At 36.1% G+C, this 20,775-nt stretch overlaps 3 protein-coding genes across 3 annotated transcripts; 2 read left to right on the top strand and 1 right to left on the bottom strand.

Moving 5' to 3' along the window:
* The first annotated feature begins 373 nt into the window (after positions 1–373).
* On the top strand, positions 374–1,869 carry LOC112099729. Its single transcript, XM_024187182.1, has 5 exons — positions 374–378; positions 492–885; positions 978–1,048; positions 1,200–1,281; positions 1,824–1,869. The coding sequence occupies exons 1-5, from the start codon at positions 374–376 to the stop codon at positions 1,842–1,844; spliced, it is 573 nt and encodes a 190-aa protein (XP_024042950.1). The 3' UTR covers positions 1,845–1,869.
* An 8,710-nt stretch (positions 1,870–10,579) lies between these two features.
* On the top strand, positions 10,580–13,726 carry LOC18048525 (TMV resistance protein N). Its single transcript, XM_006441810.2, has 5 exons — positions 10,580–10,596; positions 10,745–11,048; positions 11,186–11,461; positions 11,591–12,805; positions 12,914–13,726. Exons 1-5 carry the CDS (start codon positions 10,580–10,582, stop codon positions 13,556–13,558), a joined length of 2,457 nt encoding a protein of 818 aa, XP_006441873.2. The 3' UTR covers positions 13,559–13,726.
* Positions 13,727–19,516: 5,790 nt separating this feature from the next.
* LOC112099728 (protein FAR1-RELATED SEQUENCE 9-like) lies at positions 19,517–20,305 on the bottom strand. Its single transcript, XM_024187181.1, has 2 exons — positions 20,260–20,305; positions 19,517–20,082 (listed from the first exon to the last, which is right to left on the bottom strand). The coding sequence occupies exons 1-2, from the start codon at positions 20,303–20,305 to the stop codon at positions 19,517–19,519; spliced, it is 612 nt and encodes a 203-aa protein (XP_024042949.1).
* Positions 20,306–20,775: the final 470 nt, after the last annotated feature.

Below are 20,775 nucleotides of genomic sequence, written 5' to 3'. Positions count from 1 at the left end.
GATCACAGAAAGGTCTTGACTTCTATTTATAGATAATTATGTACTCTTTTATTTGGATTGTCACTTTTCATGATACCCTTTCATTTATGGTTATTAAATCAAATTTTGAATAAGATCATCACTGGTCCAAAATAAACCATCACCATTTCAAATTGAAGTATAAAACCATGGATGGATGCATCTTTAAATAAAATGATATATTTTTATTATATTTGACACTATTTAATTAGACATATCTTTACAATCGAACACCTATTTAAAGCTCACTTGCCAGACTCGGCTGGATTGGGCTGGGCCTGCTATAAGAATGTGTTACCAGTATGAAGCTTTGCTTTGATTATCACATACACATAGAGGGAAATTGAAATTTATGATGGCGTTGGCCGCTCAATTCCTGCTTCGGATTCCCCAACTCGGAAGGAAAAATATAAACTTTCCGTTGTACAAGCATCGCGGGAATTATAAGCCATTGTTCTTGTCTTGCAATTCAGCACCAATGACAATTGTTCTTCATCTTCTTCTTCGAAGAAGAAGAATTACTTAGAATTGACGGACGATGAGTTGCTTCGCGAATGCGAAATGGACACGTACAAATCGTCTGGACCAGGCGGTCAGCACCGCAACAAGCACGAATCCGCCGTACGTCTCAAGCACGTACCGACCGGCATCATAGCGCATGTGGCCGAAGACCGATCGCAGCACAAGAATCGCGCGTCAGCTTTGTCGCGCCTCCGCACTCTTTTGGCCCTCAAAGTGGGGGGCAGTGTGAATCTTGATACGTATTCGCCGCCGCCACAGCTTCTTCAAATCCTTCCTCCTAAGTCTACTATTAGAAGTTCAGAAGTTGGTCCACAATTTGGACCTAACAATCCTAAATTTGCTTTGGTATTACTCTATTCACTCTTGCTTCGTTTTTTGTTTTCTATTAAAATTTAAGTCATAGTAATGATTTTTTTTTTTTTTTTGGTTAACTACAGGGAATGCAAGCTCTGCTTGATCTAATTTTCGCAGTCGAGGGATCTGTATCAGAAGCAACAAAATTCTTGGGGTATTGCATTAAGCTTAATACTCTATCAAGTGATAATTGAACTTTAAAAGGAGAAATTGCTATATGTAATGTGTTTGATTGGCGTTTAGGTTTCCAATATTTTTTTAATTTAAAATTTTTCTCATATGGTGATCTCTTATAAATGTGGCAGGTTAAGCACTGGAGCATTGTCACGGTTGATTCTATCGGATGATTCTCTTCGAATGGCGGTGAATGAGTTCAGGACTTCTAAGGTATGCTAATTCATAGCTGATAGTGTGTATTACGATAAGATTCAACCTGTTGATTAATTTAAAATTGTTATCTTCTTTCTTATTTGCGCAACAAATATAATACTTGAGTAAGAGTATTTTCTTTTTTACTTTTGTGCAACAAATATAATAAGTCTGTTTTTTGTTGTTGAGTGTCTGCGTCAGTGCCCGATGGCATATTTTTAAGTAGCTTTAAAGCATATTTGGCTCTTTGTTTATGAATAATGTTCAATAGCAACCTGCCCCATTGATAAGAGAAATGTATGATATAATTTTTCAAGATACCAACCTGCATTATGAATTGTTATTGGAAGGAAGTACGATAATAAATTAAGAGCAAAGACTTATTAAAAGATGTATCTTCATTATTACGTGAAATGTATGTTCTGCTTCTCATTCACTTTACCAGAATTACAAAAGTTTTATGTTATTGATGGTTGGATTGTTTCTGGGTTATCCTTGTTTTTAATGGACAATCTTCATTTGAAACATGAAAATTTTAAAAAAAACTCCGATTTGTGCAGGGTATGAAGCCTCTTAAGTAGGACTTCTTGGGTGCTACTATTGTGTTCGGCAACTTGAAATTCTTACGAATTGCTTAAATATGCAAGCAACAGAGAACAAACAACCCTTTTGTATATTATGATAACATGAATTAATAAGTTATACACATTCTTCACATATTTATACTAAACGAGAAAAATGGTAGCTTGCTCAAAGGATAACAGAAATGAATAAAACAAAAGATTACAGCTGCACTAGCCAATCATTGAAAACATTCTAGAAACTCCAGGTTGCAGTATTCACGTGTAGATATTCCCCTGCATAACTGTTCTGCCAGCTCATTGAATACACCTCAGCTTCTACATCAGCTGGCTGCTGGATATGGCTGCTCAGGTGGCATGCCAACATGGCCTTGGGGTCAACTGTTGACTCATCTTCACAATCTGAATTCTCAACACCCTCTCTCAAACTTAAGGTCTTGTCGAAAACATTAAGTTTGCTTCTAAATTGACTGAACTTGTAGTAAGGCAATGGTTTGGTTAGTATGTCTGCGACTTGATCTCTGCTGGCTACAAAACTGATTTCCAGCTCTCCTTGAGTGACTTTGTCTCTAATGAAATGAAGATCTATCTCAAAATGCTTTGTTTTTGAGTGATACACAGGATTTGTGGCTATTGCTGCTGCACTTGTGCTATCACTTAAAATCATTGGAACTCTTTGCATCTCGATTTCCAGTTCACCAAACAGAGAACTGATCCAAGTGATTTCAGTGGTACACAGAGCTATGGCCCTGTACTCGGACTCAGCTATAGATCTTGCTACCATGCCCTGCTTTCTTGAGCTCCAAGCTACTAAATTATCTCCCAAAAACACACAATATCCACTTATCGATCTTCTGTCATCCTGATCACTAGCCCAGTCAGCATCTGTATAGGCTATTAAATCTAAGTGTTCTAACTTCTGGAATTTTAAGCACATGTTACCAGTGCTCTTTAGGTACCTCAACACTCGTTTGCAAGCTGTCCAGTGAGATTGTCTTGGGTCAGACATGTATTGGCTAAGCTTGTTAACAGAATATGCAAGCTCTGGTCTTGTTAGGACAGCATACTGTAGACTCCCTACAACACTTCTGTAAAATGAGGGATTGTCAAGTTTGGTGCCTTCACCCTTCTTTAGTTTCTCTGTTGTGCTGAATGGTGACTCTATTCCCTTGCAATTTTCCATCTCAGTTTTAGCTAATAGGTCTTGAACATATTTAGCTTGAGAGAGCATAATTGAGTGCTGATTTCTTATGACCTGTATCCCAATGAAGTAGCTCAAATTTCCAAGATCTTTCAGTGCAAAAGCTCCACTTAGCTTTCCTATCACTTCCTCAATACCTTTGTTGTCACTGCCAGTTATAATTTTGTCATCTACATACACAAGCACAATGATTATTTCAGCACTGCTTCTCTTGAAGAATAGAGAGGTATCACATTTGGAATTGTTGAATCCCCAAGAGCACAGAGCATTCTTTAATTTGTCAAACCATGCTCTGGGTGCTTGCCTCAGTCCATAAAGAGCTTTCTGGAGCTTGCATATGTGGTTTGGTCTTCTCTTATCTTCAAATCCCTCAGGTTGTGGCATGTACACTGTTTCTGTCAAGTCTCCATTCAGAAACACATTATTTATGTCAACCTGCCTCAACAGCCAATCATTGTTTACAGCCAAAGTTAAAATGATTCTGATTGTTGCAGCTTTGACCACAGGGCTGAAGGTTTCATTAAAGTCAAGTCCTGGTGTCTGCAGAAACCCTTTTACCACAAGTCTAGCTTTGTATCTATTTATGGTGCCATCTGGATTCTCCTTTACTTTGTACACCCATTTGTTGCCAATGAGTTTGTAGTTCTGGTCATGTGGTATTAAGATCCAGGTTTGGTTTTTGACAAGAGCATTGTATTCATCCTCCATTGCTCTTCTCCATTTAGGATCTTTTTAGTGCCACAGTTGAGTCAGGGGGTAAGGAAGTTTGAGATTGAGTAGATATTTGATAAACTTTAGGTTTGAAAATCCCTGCTTTGGACCTTGTGATCATGGGATGTAAAGAGGCTTGAGTGTTTGGTTCTGTTATAGGAGGCAAGATGCAGTTTTCTGCTGAGGAGTTTGGTGGGAGTTGAGTAGGTGTGTGGTTGTCTGATACAGTGTTGAGGTTCAAATTCTGACAGGCTTCTTCTTGACCAAAGCTTGGGAGTTGTTCTGAGTTTCCAATAGTGGCCTGAGATTGACTATGAGCTGCGTTTTGTTGTGCTGACTCAGGGGGAACACTGGTGTTGAAGGATACAACTTGAAATTTTTCAAGAACTGTGAGGGAATCATTTTGGTCAGTGAGCCTGTGTTTGCAGAAGTTTGAGTCATTTTGAAAAGGGAATAAATGTTCATTAAATTTGACACTGGCTGAAATGTAAATTCTCCCTGAATGATGCATGCAAATGTAACCTTTGTGATTGTTGCTAATGCCTAGCAGTATGCATTTGGAAGTGTGGAAATCAAACTTATGCTTGTTGTAGGGTCTTAAGTATGGAAAGCATTCACAACCGAAAACTTTAATTTGGGAATAATCTGGTTTGGTGAGATGTAGCAGCTCAAAAGGAGTTTTATTTTTAAGAATGGGTGAGGTTAGTCTGTTTATGATGTAGATAACATAGCTAAAAGCTTCTTGCCAATATTTCAAAGGCATTTTTGCTTGGGCTAGTAATGTTAGGCCAGTTTCCACAATGTGTCTGTGCTTTCTCTCCACTTTTCCATTTTGTTCATGCAGATAGGGGCATGAGTGTCTTAAGGCTATTCCTTCTTTCTTGAGAAAGGGTTCGAAGGTCTTAAACTCTCCACCCATGTCTGTCTGTAAAGCCTTGATTCTTAAATTTAACTGGTTTTCTACTTGGCTTTTAAACACAATGAATGTGTCAAGGGCCTGTGATTTTGTTGTTAAGGGAAATAACCATGTATATCTTGTTTTGTCATCCATAAATGATATGTAATATCTGTGCCCATGGGTAGATGGAATAGGTGCTGGCCCCCAGAGGTCACTGTGTATCAGTTCTAGGGCTGTGCTGGTCTTGGTTTCAATGCTTTTAAAGTTCAGCTTTGATTGCTTTCCATACTGACATGCATCACAAAATGAAGGAAATATATTTTTATTAAAGTTGAGCTGATTACAGGATAAAAGAGTATTTTTCAGAACTGACTCATTTGGATGCCCCAGCCTAAGGTGCCAAAGATCCATTTCATTTGTTCTAAAATTCCTACTGCTTGTGCCAACTCTACTGGACTCAACAACACTGGTACCTAAAGACTCATTACTATCAACACTGAAATTAAAACATGCCATTGACATTGGATTGCTAATGCAACTTATTGACTCAGGTATTGAAGATGAAGATAACTCAGCAGCATATGTGACCTTGTTGCCACTCAAATGAGTGGGCATGCATAGCAGCTCATTTAATCCATCTCTAGCCACTCCTTTCACCAGAATTCTCCCTTGGCTCTTGTCCTTGATGAAGCAAACAGATTTTTGGAACTCAACATCAATATCATTATCATGAAGCAATTTGGAAACACTAATGAGATTTTTGGTAATATCAGGTACACATAAAACATGATTTAATTTAATGTGTTTGTGTGGACAGTAAGCGGGCAATATAGAGTAACCAATGTGAGAGATGTGAAGTTTGTTACCATTACCGACAGTGAGCTTGTCATTACCTTGGTACTCTGAGTTCCGGTTCATGTTTCCAATGGCATTGGTCACATGATTTGTGGCACCACTGTCAAGGTACCAGGGATTGCTGCTTTGTCCTTCTGTTGTGGCCATGTAGGCTCCTCTTCTCCTATTTGGCTGTGGCATATAATTTTTCTTGAACCTATGCCAGCATTCAGCAGCTGTGTGTCCCATTTTGAAGCAGATTTGGCATGGACCCTTTGATTCAGAGCTTTCATTTTTTTGCAACAGCTTTGGCTTTCCCTTTATCTTGACCATTTTGATTTCCCTGACCAGGACCACCATTACCACCATTTCCAAAACCACCACTAGGATTTCTGAAAACTATCCCAGGTTGTTGCTGATTACCAAATATTTCACCATTGCCCCAGTTCCTTCTGCCATTTCTCATCTGTGTGAAGTTAGCCTTAAGTGTCCCTGGACTGAGATTTTGCTCAGTCCTGGTTTCTTGGCTGAGGAGCATGCTATAGACCTCTGATAATGAGGGAGTTTCTGGCATAGAATTAATGTTAGTGACAACAGAGTCATATTCAGATCCTACTCCAGCTAAGACACATATAATGAAGTCCTCATCATTCATATTATTTCCAGCTGCTCTAAGTGTATTTAAGATAGTTTTCATTCTGGAGTAATATTCATGAATTGTAAGAGAGCCCTTTTTAGTGGTTTGAATCTGTGTCCTTAAATACAGGATTCTAGCTCTTGTTCTTGCACCATACTGATTGGTAAGAGTTGTCCAGACTTCATGTGAAGTAGAACAATCCACCACAGTGCCTAGGACACCCTCACTGAGTGATGAGAGCAACCAGCTCAACAAAATATGGTCTTGTTTCTTCCAGATTTGATATTCCAGATTTTGGTGGGTAACAACAATTTGGTTAGGTCCAGGACTGGTGAAACATCTAGGGGGACATGTATAACTTCCATTTATGAAGCCTTCAAGCTCATTGGCTCGTATGCTGGAGACCACTTGTGATCTCCAGAGCATGAAGTTGTTCTGTGTTAACTTGATGGGAGTGGTGAACACATATGTGTTGCTGGTGATATGTTGGGTAGGAGATGGGTTCATTATGGTCACATTTCTGGTGTTATTATTTGGATTCTGATTGTCGATATTTTCAGGTTGGTTTTGATTCAAGTCATTTGGTTGATCATCTGGATTTTCCAGTGTTTGATTCATGTTTGTTTGTGAATTTCTGCTGCTTTCCATAGCTCAAAAGTTGCTTTGATACCAACTTGAAATTCTTACGAATTGCTTAAATATGCAAGCAGCAGAGAACAAACAACCCTTTTGTATATTATGATAACATGAATTAATAAGTTATACACATTCTTCACATATTTATACTAAACGAGAAAAATGGTAGCTTGCTCAAAGGATAACAGAAATGAATAAAACAAAAGATAACAGCTGCACTAGCCAATCATTGAAAACATTCTAGAAACTCCAGGTTGCAGTATTCACGTGTAGATATTCCCCTGCATAACTGTTCTGCCAGCTCATTGAATACACCTCAGCTTCTACATCAGCTGGCTGCTGGATATGGCTGCTCAGGTGGCATGCCAACATGGCCTTGGGGTCAACTGTTGACTCATCTTCACAATCTGAATTCTCTACACGGCAAATATTTTTTTTTTCTTTTTTCAGTCACCATAATGGGGGTCATGGTGAAACAACTTGCTATTCACTCTGGACAAGAATGGGCTTCTATAAGTAAAGCACACTTATTTCACTCTTTCCTTAGTATGGAGCTGCTTACCGTTGGGATGAAGATGGTAATAGCAGATTTAGAAATTAGTTTTCTTCAGTAGGAAAATTCTAAATCTTGGAAAATTTAAAGTTGTACTAGAAAACAAGCTGCCTATTCAACCAATGGCTAAATGTAGCATAGTAGTCTCCTTAGACGATTAATTAGATTGCATTCCTTTTGATCTCTCTCTTTTCATTTTTTCTCCTTTTTGACTTGCACTTCTCTGTTCCTTTCCTCAAAAAAAAAAATTTGCACTTCTTTGCTGATGTCTTCCCAATATCCTATGATGTACAAATGCACAAATACCCTTGTTGTGACGTTAACCATATATGGTTTCTTTTTTATTTTGGTCCATTTTCCAACAACATAGAATAGTAAGAAGAATACTTTATTTTAATGATGCTTCTCTGCTTTCTTAAATGTATGCTTGTTCTTGTTCACATTTTACTGTTCATCATAATTAGTATGGTCTTTCTTTGGCATCATCAAGCTCCAAATGTGATGAAACATTTTGAATTTCTTATTGATCCAGCCTTCACTTTAGTATAATGTATACACCGTACCTGCAGTAAGTATCATTGATAGTTCTGAATGAGTGCGAAAGCAGACTAGTGTGTAACTTCATGATTTATTTACTGGTTTGCACATCCATATTTCAAATGGTTTACTGGTCTCTGGCCTAAAGAGAGGGAAAATGAAAGACTTGTGAGACAATCCTCATGGCTTTGTTGACATCAATTTGGTGGTTGATTGAGAAATGAATGATCATACATATACATACATACATATACATATACATACATACATATACATATACATATACATATACATACATACATATATATATATATATATATATATATATATGATTTTCATGGACTAGCATTTGACAGATGACTTGATTATTATTTTTTGTCTCTGTTTATTGATTCTGTTGCTCAGTCATAGCTAGACATTGCTCATTGACTATTTGTTAGTGACAGGCTCAAATGAGATGCTTGAACTTTTGCTTTTATCTCTTGTACTTACTTGCTTGGATTTAGTTTGGAAAAGCAAATCAACTAAGATTTAGTCAGGCGAGCTTTGCAGCAAGTTGGGATCTGACCCAAGTCATAATCCAAGTTGAGCAGAATATCCACAAAAACCATCATCTCATCCATGAAACAAAAGCAATTTTGAGAGCCAGCATTGGGGAATCCTTTACTAGACATGAGTTTTGATATTTGATATTATGAAAGTCTTTTATTTGACATGGAAAGGTAGGGATTTACTTTGTTTAACCCCTATTCGTGCTATAGGTTGACAGTAATCTATCACTTAAATGCACTTTTTCCAATCAGCCAATGGCAAGCAAATTGCTAGAATGAAAATGAGGCATAAGTTAAATGCTTTCTTGAAATGTGGTGAAATCATTTGTTTATGGTATTACTTGTCGTGGCAGAAGCATCCTCCTAAAATTATTTATAAGAAACTCTTTTTACTCTCTATGCCAGTGGAGTGGGCCTTCAAAAGGAAAGGAAAAGTTGTACCTAAAGTTGTGAAAAGGAAGAATTTGCAAGTAAAAAATGAATATATTATGCATGGCTACATAAATTGGTACATATAGCTTTTGCACCTAATCTGATTATCTCGATTCCTGGACCCGGAACTAATAGCCTAATTATTACACATGATATTTTGCTGCTGCCATACTACTTACATGCGAGTGCTGATTTTTAAGTAGAAATATTCAACAGAGCACTGACAGAAACAGAGTTAACACCCGAGCCGGGTTACCGTGTTAATTGAAAACAATTAATTAACAGGACAAAAACACGATAAATCTGGTGGTTTTGTAGTTAATTCTGCCTGCCCTCTGTCAGCTTCAGTTTCTTTAGTATTTTTCCTCACATATTTTTACTTACCACCAAAACCCCGCACATCTATGTACAGTTAAATTGAATACTCGTATTGTCCGAGCTCCAGCATTATTCGTTAGGGAGCCAAGTGTAATTATGCTCTGGCTGATATTTATGAAGTTAAATTGAATACTTGCATTGTCCGAGCTCCAGCAATTATTTGTTTGGGAAGCCAAGTGTACTTATGCCGTCGGCAAGCAAAATACTGGGGATGAATCTTTTGAGGCTTGGTCACAGGTATTTCATGCCGTGCATCAGCTTGCCTTATTCTTTTTAAAGAAATGACCTTGCCCTAATTTTCCTTTCAAGTTTAAACTTAATGAGCTTTTATTACATCCTTTATTGTTGAAATGCTTGTGCTAATCATAGTATTTTCAAAATTTCCGCCCCAGTTGATTATAAATTTTGTGTGAATGTTACAAGATAAAACTTACCTTTAAAATGTTAACGAACCTGTAAGATTGGACTTCTCTTTAAGACCTTGAATTAAGTGGAGGGTGTTTTGGGGTTAATAAACCAGCAACTATGCATATACTTGGCCAATGTGGAATCCTACTTGTACAGAATAAGGTTGCACAAGACAGTTAAATAGATGACGCAATGGAGACGTCTCTGTATCGACTCAATTCAAACTAATTGTACAACTTCATTTCTGAAGGAGTCACCATTTTTAGTCCCATTTGGAGAATGTGTACGTCAGGTGTTAATGCTTATAATGAAAATGATGCGCCATGTTTGGTGTTTTTCAATTTAAAAATGTGTCTAATAGTGTGTTTTCAGAATTGGACTATAAAAATAGAAATAGAGAAAACGATATAAAATTAAGGTAATATAGGACGAAAAACAGAATGGACAAGGAAGCAGTAATATTTGGTGTTTTTCATTTTTTTCAATAAAAAAATGAAAACAAAATTTTCAATATCTATTCATCATTTTTTGGGAAAAAAAAAAGAAGCTTAAAGAATAAATGAAAGGGTGTTTTAAAACAAAAATGTGATTGGTGTTTGAATAATGACCCTCTCAGTTAGGCAAAACAGTCACATAATCATTTTTTTTATAAAACACAAACCTTTTGGTTCAGAAATAATCACACAAATCCCAATCTTTTAGCTAAAAAAGAGTCTGTGTATCTCAAAAGAGACATGTGTGACATTTTCTAAAAACAAAATATCTTTATAGTTATTTTGCCAAATCACGTGGTGCCTTTAGAAATAGGATAGATTTTAATTTGCCCCCAATTTAAAATGAAAATCTTTAATTTATCACCTAAAGTATAAAAATATCAAGTTACCCCATTTATTGTTAAAAAGATTAAACAAAAAAACCATCAACACATTCCTTATTTGCCCCTCATCTTTTGGACGGAAATGAAGAATAAATTGAGGTTTGCATTGAGAGCAAATTAGAGATTATCATTTTATTTGGGAATGAATTAAACTTTATCCTTAGAAATAAAAAATTCAAGAGAAGTACATCAAAAAAGGTAATATAGTTTTCACTTTTTATGAAATTCTTGATGTACTTCAAATAAGTTTTGATGGGTTAAAAGAAACAGAGAAGAAGATATTTCTCGATATTGCATGCTTCTATAAAGGGAAGTATATAGATTATGTAACCAAAATTCTCAACTACTGTGATTTTGACCCAATTATTGGAATTGGAGGTCTTATTGAAAAATCTCTATTAACTGTAGATGATTTCAATGGACTGTGGATGCATGATTTATTACAAGAAATGGGTCGACAAATTGTCAGGAGGCAATCCCCTCAAGAGCCTGGAAATCGCAGTAGATTGTGGGAGGACGCAGATGTATGCCATGTATTATCACAAAATACAGTAAGTGATTAGTTAAGTTGAAAACTTGTGATTTTAGGATCATGATCATATCTTTAAATAATTCAATCTTTGCATAGTTTTATCAAGACTTTCTTTCTTTCAATTTTTTCCCACTTATGTTTTGTTAAAATGTTTAGGGAACTGATGCAATTGAAGTCATCGTATTTGATTGCTTTAGCAACAAAGAGATGCATTTCAGTGCTAAAGCCTTTTCTAATATGACTAATCTTAGAGTGCTCCAAATCCTTTATGTTCAACTTTTGGGAGACCTTGAATACCTCTCCAACGAGTTACGGTTTCTTGATTGGAAAAGATATCCATTGAGATCCTTGCCATCAAATTCGAGATTAGATAAACTCATTGAACTTAACATCCCTCATAGCAGCATTGAACATTTGTGGAGCGGAATCAAAGTAAGATTGTTCAACTACATATTTATAGTTTTCAGTGAATACTTATTGATAATTTCATACTTTCATTCTTTTAAGTTATGTGATAATCTGAGAAAATCATGTTCTTTTGTATCATTTTGTTTCTTATAGCCTTTGACCAGGTTGAAAATCATGAGTCTCAAGCATTCCGAGAACCTCATAAGGACACCAGATTTCACAGGGGCACCAAATTTAGAGCAGCTGATTCTTGAAGGATGTACGAGGTTGCATGAGATTCACCCATCTTTGTTGGTTCACAAGAAGCTGATTTTTTTGAATTTGAAAGGTTGTACAAGTCTTACAACTCTTCCAGCCAAGATCTTTATGAAATCTCTTGAAACACTTGTACTTTCTGGTTGCCTGAAATTGAAGAAATTTCCAGACATTGTGGGAAGTATGGAGTGTCTGCAGGAACTTCATTTGGATGAAACTGATGTTAAAGAGCTGCCACCCTCAATTGAGCTTCTATCTGGACTTGGTCGGTTGACTTTGTATGGCTGCAAAAATCTTGAGCGTATTCCGAGTACCATAAGTGCTCTAAAATATCTATCAACTTTGAATCTTTCTGGCCTTTTGAAGTTCAGAGAGTTCCCGGAGATCGTGGAAAGTATGGAGCAGCTGTTGGAGCTTCATTTGGAAGGAACTGCTATAAGAGGACTGCCAGCGTCTATTGAATTACTTTCTGGCCTTATTTTGTTGAATTTGAAAGATTGCAAAAATCTCGAGAGTCTTCCAAGAACTATAAATGGTTTGAGATCTCTTAAAACGTTGCATCTCTCTGGCTGCTCCAAACTTAAAAATGTGCCAGAGAACTTGGGGAAAGTAGAAAGCTTGGAAGTACTTGATATAAGCGGGTGCAAAGGACTGTTGCAATCAACATCATGGTTTCTGCACTTCCCCATCACTTTGATCCGAAGGAATTCAGATCCTGTGGCTTGGAGATTCCCATCTCTATCAGGTTTGTGTTGTTTAAGAAAATTAGATATCAGTGACTGTAATCTAGGGGAAGGAGCAATCCCAAGCGATATTGGCAACTTGTGCTCATTAAAAGAGTTATATTTGAGTAGAAACAATTTTGTTTCACTTCCAGCAAGCATTATCCATCTTCCTAAGCTTCGGAAAATGGTATTGGAGGATTGCAAGAGGCTTCAATCTCTACCACGACCTCCACCCAGTATTTTGTCAATTAGAGTAGATGGTTGTACTTCATTGGAAATGATATCATGTGTGTTAAAATCTTGCAAGTCGAACAGCACATATATTCATTGTATGGACTGTTTGAAATTCAATGGCTTGGCATTTTCAATGCTGAAAGAGTACCTCGAGGTCAGTCTCTTACTCCATGTCTCTCTACCATGCCAAACATATTGCAGTAAATTTATGCAGAGGTATGGTTTTATTTTTTATTTTTTCCTCTTAATTTTTTGGTTGCAGGCTGTGTCACATTCGCGACAGCGTTTAAGCACTGTTGTTCCAGGAAGCGAAATTCCAGAGTGGTTCATGTATCAGAACAAGGGTTCTTCAATAACACTCAACAGGCCTCCCGATTCATTTAATAAGAATAAGGTGGCGGGATATGCTATTTGCTGTGTGTTTCATGTCAATAAGCATTCAACTAGAATCAGAACTTTACGTTCATATCCCACAAAGTGTTTGACCTGGCGCTTGAAAGGTTCTAGAGTCGTTGATAGTACTACTTTTAGGGAAAAGTTCGGTCAGGATGGGTCAGCCCATCTTTGGCTACTCTATTTACCTTGTCAAGAACAAGAATGCTATGAACACAATTGGCATTTTGAATTTCAACCCTTGTGGGGCCCAGGATTGGAGGTGAAAAAGTGTGGTTTCCATCCAGTTTTTGTGCACCAAGTGGAGGAGTTCAACCAAACAACAAACCAATGGACTCGCTTTACTTCTTATAATCTAAATGAATTCCATCGAAATCTTGTTGGATCAAATATGGAAGTAGCCACAACATCAAAGCGAAGCCTTGCAGAACATGTTGGGACAGCTGAGGCCAGTGGAAGTGGCTGCTGTGATGATGAGGAATCTCAAGCTAAAAGATTTAGACAGCTCGACTGAAGGGAAATAAACTAGTGATTATTCTCTGAATTTATGTGCAAGTACGCATCTCAGATTCTGAGTTCCAATTTATGTTCGCTGCATATGGCAAATCATTTATATTCTCTTTATTTATTTAATGTATCTAGCCTTGCAAAACAATTTCATGTTAAACTCCCAGAAGATGCTCTGCTTGGATCAAAAGTAAAGGACTGAAATAAATCCTCTGTTTTGGATCTTACCATCACTGTTTCATTGCATCATTATCTCTTGCAGCTTTCTCATTTTTGTATTTGTTATTTCATGCACGTGTGCACACACAATGTATAATTAATAACTTTATTTTTTATTTTAGTACAGTGAAAGAAAATGACTCGGGGGCTTTTGAACTCAAATGAGATGAGGACTTAACTATATCCATTCCCTTCCTTTTGAGCAAAAGATGCCAGATCAGGAAGTGATAAGGGCAAGTTCTTGGGTACACTTGAAAGTGGTTTGTATCATAGTCGATGAATTGCATTGCAATGAATGAACAATAAACAAATTAGGTGATTGCAATCTGATTGAATATTCTTGTGTTGCCTATGGCTTCTGGAGTTCTAGTTGACACAGTTTTTGCTTGTTGATATTCTTACTGAATGAACATAGATTTTACTTGAACTGCACTAGTGCCTTCTGATGCTGTGGCTGTTGTTTGTTTACTACCCGTTAACAGATATTAAGATTTGGAAAATTGATGAACTTAACACATAACTTGAGATTACGATTAAGCTTCAAAATATGATGGATAAATATCTTCCTGCTTGTTGTTTTGGGTTCAGAGCAAATGAAAAATAGAAAAGGAATGACTGTGTATTTGCAGGGAAATGACAGATGATCGATCTCACCTTTTATGGAATCGGTTATAATGTAATGTAGGGTGTATAAATTAATTATAATATAATTTGTTAGATAAAATCGATTAAATCAATGATGAATATCATATTAAAATTTTGTTTGTTTTAAAAATAATAATTATACATTCATACTATGGGTTAGCACCAGATCAGAGGCGTCTTTGTTTCAACCTGGAAACATTAATTGTTTACTCTCCAGATGAATATGAGTCTGCAAAGTAGTCTCAAAATGACCAAGCAATCCTAATCCTGGGCTGCTAAAATAACTGCCTGATTCATGCATTTTTGCAGTAAGGAACTTAAGGAAAAGCCTTCAATAAATTGCTTGCATCAGGAGTCTTGCTTGGTTTACTGCTCATCACCACATATCATTGTGGTAGTTTTGGCAGAGTGATTGTAGTACAGAGCTTTCCTCTGGTTTGTTCTCTGATTTTGCATTAACTTTGGTTTTCCGAATAACCTGAACCGGGTATTGATGGAGACTTTCGAGGCAACTTTGCATCTGGTGTACTTTGCACTTCTTCAAGCTTCTTGTTCTTCAAATTGTTGTTCAATCCCTCACTGCTTAAAACAAGATCTTCATCTGGTTCATGCATGAAATTTTGTGCATATTAAGTATAGTTAATTAACATTAATATTAGGTTTAAAGTCTCTGAATTTATCAGTAAGTATGCAATTTCAATTTCAGTTTTGTTCTTTTTGTCTGTTATATCTACTCATGCAAAGTTTTATTTTAAATTACCAAAAAATGCTCTGCTTCAATCAGAAGCAAAGAATGTCTCCAAAGTTGCTTTCGCGCTCGATCAGATTAGCCCCTTACTGGAATTTCTCCAAGGTTTGTTAATAAATCGTAGTTAAATCCAATGCCTGCTGATAGAAACAAGCCGTTGAGTCGTATTTCAAATAGCAAAAGGAATGGATGGCCCGTGAGGAAAAAATGCAGCTAATGCCGTACGATGAGTCTTATTTTCTTTATTTTTTATTTTATTTATTACTATTATTTTCTTTTTCGTTTTTCGTTTTTCGTTTTTTGAGTTCATTGTTAAAGAAGAGAAAAGAAAATTTAAAGATTTGAATTTTATGAATTCTGATGAGTTGATAATTAAAGAAAGAGAAAACACAAAGGACAAACCCCAACCAAAAAAAAAAAATTGGTTTCTTATTCTAATTATCTCTGTTTTGATTGGCGAATCATTTATTCTGTTTTAATTAATGGTGTGTTTACTTCATAGAATGGGGAATGGGAATGAAGGAATGTGAAATCCATGTTTACTTGGCAAAATGTAATTTGGGAATAAGAATAAAGGAAAATGATATACGAACTCAAAGAAGACAAAAGGACGACAGAAAGGCAGCGTTGAATTGCCGTTTCACGTGTTGAGTTCTGCTTCTTTGAGTCTTGCGTGGACCCACAAGAAACGCACCTCCCCAACCACTCATTTTCCTTTCCTTAGTTTACTCCCCCTCCACTCATTTTACTCCCCCTCCATTTGCTTCGTTACCAGACTCCCTCTCCATTTGCTTCGATTTGCTTCATTACCGGACTCCCCCTGGACGACAGCCGCTTCTTGTTCTCGCCGAGCCCCTTCTTTTTTTTTTTTCCTTCTCGCCCAGCCCCATTTGCTTCGTTACCAGACGACGTCCACCACTCATTTTACTCCCCCTCCATTTGCTTCGTTACCGGACTCCCCCTAGACGACAGCCGCTTCTTGTTCTCGCCGAGCCCCTTCTTTTTTTTTTTTCTCGCCCAGCCCCACTTGCTTCGTTATCGGACGATGTCCGCTTCTTGTTACCGGACAACGACCGCTTCTTGTTCTCGCCTAGCCCAGATCTACAACAGACACGATCGACTCTTCTTCATCTACGACATCGCTGCTTTGGAGACTTCTAGTTGTTGCATGCTGTTGCAGTTGTAGTGACCCATCTGTAAGCATTTCTTTTTTTTTTTTATCTTGTGGATGATGAAATTTTGAGATTGACAGTGTGAGCATTTCTTCCATAAGCATGTTCAATTCAAGCTCATTTCAATTCTCAGTGCTACCGATTGACAGTTTGAGATCATCTTTGTGTATCAACTAGTAATGGGTGCTGAACAGATAATCCTTTTTCTAATTAATCTTTTCCGAATTCTATTAATCTTTTACTGCGATTTGTCACACTGATGATATATTAAAAAAAAAAGTTGCACTTTTGATATAAAAGAAAATTATCTCTAATTAATTTTCATTTTTGCTATGAAAAGGTAATTATTCCCGAAAATCTTTATTCTCATGTCCCCATAAAATTAACCCTTAAATTGTTGTTACTTTTTATTACTATTTGATGCAAGAATAATTTAGCAACTAGAATTTCCATATATAATTTATTTTGCCTTAAATAATTTCCCAAATTGTTTTTCTACTTCTGGGAGTTGTATTTCTTGCATTTGTTGTTACTTTTGGTTTTTCTTTTTCGTGCTACGAATAGACTTGTTTCTTCTGACAAGCTTTGCATAATATATGCTTCAAATCACTCTCATTGAAATTATTTTGTCTGTGGAATTCTTGTGGTCAATTCTATTATAGCACAACTTAAATTTCTATTGTTATATTCGAATTATAAATTTCTATTCTTAATATACAATATTTTGAGAGTTGAAGACTAGTCACTTTTTTCTGGAAAAAAAAAATCATATTGGAGTACATTGGGAAGAACATAATAATCAGTTCAATTTTAATCCTAAGTTACGTGACTTATTACATTTATTTTGATTGACTATTTGAAGCCATTGTTAGATAAAAATTTGGTTATAATAGAGATGGCCGACTGAAAGTCCATAAGATCAATGTAAGTGCAGGGCAGGGAAATCAACAAAGTCCATAAAAATTTCAAAGTCTTACTTCCCTGTATTGCATATCAATATATATTATCATTAGGAGTTTCTTAGCATAAATGTCTAGAATATTTATTTGTGATAATATTTTATCTAAATTTTTCCAATGTAGAATTCAAATGCCTACTCAAAGTTGTTATGTTGTTTTCAAAGGACGAAAGTCGGGCATATACAATTCTTGGCCTGAATGCAAGATGCAAGTAAATGGATTCAAAGGGAATTCTTATAATCTTATAAATCTTTGTTGGATGCCGAAATAGCCTACAATGATTACATAAAAAGGCATGAAAAATTGCCAGAGACATCCAATATGTTAAAAACTACAAAATTTATTGTGGAAACACTTGAAAAGAGGGTGCAAACTGAAGTGCCTACATGCGACAAAGTTGTGCAAACTGATAAAGGCAGAAATGATTGTATTATTCTGCCTATATTATCCATTGTATGTTGTATTTTAGGGATAATCATTGCTATATGTATTTTGCATAAATGAAATTGTACCCCGTGTTATGTATAAATTTAAATAATTTAAATAAAATGATTGTTGTGTATGAATTGTTTTCCTCTAGACTCTGCATATGAGATATGAATTCTGTAACATAAGAAAAATAATTTTGTAAAATTATGTCCTTGCACACATTTGTGCAACATGGCTCTTTAAGTGAATTTTAATTCTTTGCACAGGGCCTCTGTTATCTACTAGTGAAAACAAAGCCTCCAATTTATATTAATATTGTATCACACATTAGCTTTGCATTTTCAAGAGGATACAAGAATCTGAAACAGTGATAAATTGAAGATGATTAGATTTGATAACTTAAACAGAATTGAGAACCTGAAGAAAGGCATGGACATAAGTATAAAAGCAGAAAGAACAGTTCAATTAAAAACGTGGACATGAGTATGAAAACAAAATTTAAGAGGAAGAATCATTATCTTTCACATAGCTGGAAATATTTGCACTGACTGCAAACCATCGGTGCCTATACAATATCACTTCATGACAGTGCGAGCAAACAAATTGCAAGTGGACAACGTTAAACAAATCTAACATAATTTCAAAAATTTAAAGTTCACTTTAACACAAAACATTATTCCATCACTACAATTTCAAAGATTTAAAGTCAAATCTAACATAATTTTAAAAATTTAAAGTTCAATTTAACACAACATTATTTCATCACTACAATTTAAAGCCAAAATACAAGTCAAGTATCATCATTGTTATCTTCATTACGCTGCTGCTGCTGTAGTAACTGTTGGAAATTCTCACTTTGAGATCCTTGATAAGTCATCGAAGGAGAAGAATAATGCAACTGCGAAGTATACGGTGGGACTGGTTGCTATAATACATAAAAATAAACATCATATTACATTACAGAAATTTTAAAATATATGTATTCATTAACGACTTATAAACAACAACTTATTGTGTGCCAATTATAAGGAAATGACTGATAAATGTTGCTTCCACTGAATTGGGATTGGTACATAGGTACCTAATCAAATAATAAAATATATGTAAAATTCATATAAAAATCTTAAAACTAAAATTTAAATAATTTAATTCTTACATTATAATAGCCCGTAGTGCCGCATTAGTTGAGATTTCCATAAATAGCACTTCCTTCTTGTAGCGTCTACATATGCGCAATCTTATACTTAATTACATATCCTCAAAACAAAAGAAAATTTCACAAAATTTACCGTGGCTATGTTGCTCCCTTGTGTGGAGATTTCATTAGGCACATGATAAGATGATGGGGCATTTTCTTGTAAATCCTACAAGATTATTAAAGACAATTAAACTAAGACCAAATTAATTGGAAAATAGATCTTTTTTTTTTAATCATACCTTATTTCTTTGTGCGGACTTGTTCTTTTGAACGGATTTCTTACGAATCGAAGATTCTTTCCTTAGGCAAGGTGGGCGGCCTTTACGACATGTCACTACTGGATCATTCAGTGCAAGTTGAACACTGTTGCTGTTACAACTTACTTCGCCAATAACAGTTCTTTCCACACTCACTGTTAATTTGTTTGTTGCTGCTACAACTTGCTCCACCAGTATTAGTTTTTCCCACACTTTCACAATGAATTTACTTGGGCAGATCCTTCATTGCTTTCTCAATCCAATCCAACACCGTTTTATAGTTATTTTCATCATCAGAGGCTATGTCTGCAACCTCACTGAAAGTGTTACACATTTTTTCATCTTTCTTGCTGGATGGTCAAATTCTGCACACCATAACAAACTTTCAGCTTACTATAACATCTCCTCACATCTTTCCTCCACCTTGATAAAATGTATTTTTCTGGAAGTAATTCAACTGAGTTACGTATCAGCACTGCAAGGGCATGCCTGCAAAGAATCCCCCTAAACTGGAATTTTGAACATATACAATTAACTTCACACTCAGCTTCTTCAAAAACAACCTCAAAGAAGCCTCTCCGACCTTGCCCAAATGATTCAATTATTTGATTTATTGATCCCACAGAATCCGAGATATCACAATACATCAGAGCAGTCAATTCTTCTTGAAATTCTTTAAACTTGGAAATGGTGTACACTTCTTCAACTTGCCTCTCCATCTCATATCTTGATACGCATGGTGTCCTTTTACTGAAACACTTGGTATCTGCTTGCCATTCTAATTCAGCTTTCCTCCTCAATGCATTTTCATATTGTTTTACAAACTGTTTCAAGTTTGTTTTTGAGTTAACAAATCCATCAAAAAATGCATTCATACTTTCACTTCCCTGAGTTGTTGATATTCCTGCCCAAAAATAGCCTTTTAAATAGCATGGGACCCAACGATGCCTCTCCTCGTACAAACCATTTAACCAATCATTATCTCATAAATCATATTCTGTTATCATGCAATGCCAAGCTTCCTCAAACGCATCAGAACTCAGTGAATCATAAACAGCAGAAAGCAGGAAAGATATAATACCTTCACGTTCGTTAAAAGCCCCTAACTTCTCAGGCACCTTCTTCATTATGTGCCATAAACACCATCAATGCCTAGTAGTAGGAAAAACGTTTTCAATTGCCTTTTGCATTGCCATGTCTTGATCTGTAATGATACCAAAGGGAGGAGAATCAGACATGCATGATAGCCACGCCTCAAATAACCACGTAAATGTCTCCGTATCCTCGCGTAAAATCAATCCGCATCCCAACAAAATAGATTGTCCATGGTGATTAACTCCAACAAAGGGCGCGAATGGCATGTCATACTTGTTGGTCAGATAAGTAGTATCAAATGTGATGACATCTCCAAAATATTTGTAAGCTGCCCTACTCCGCGAATCTGCCCAAAACACATTCTTTAATCAATCCTCTTCATCCAAATCAATGCTAAAAAAAAATCCATTACATTCTGCTTGCTTTTTCTAGAAGTACTTTAAAAGCGCCATAGCATCTCCTTCCTCAAGCTGTAATCGCCTTGTTTTGTCAACAAAATTTC

The sequence above is a fragment of the Citrus clementina genome, unplaced genomic scaffold, assembly GCF_000493195.1.
Source record: "Citrus clementina cultivar Clemenules unplaced genomic scaffold, Citrus_clementina_v1.0 scaffold_3, whole genome shotgun sequence".
In the NCBI taxonomy this organism is placed as follows: domain Eukaryota; kingdom Viridiplantae; phylum Streptophyta; class Magnoliopsida; order Sapindales; family Rutaceae; genus Citrus; species Citrus x clementina.
The sequence above is the reverse complement of the archived record's forward strand: the minus strand, read 5'-3'. Positions and strand labels throughout refer to the sequence as shown.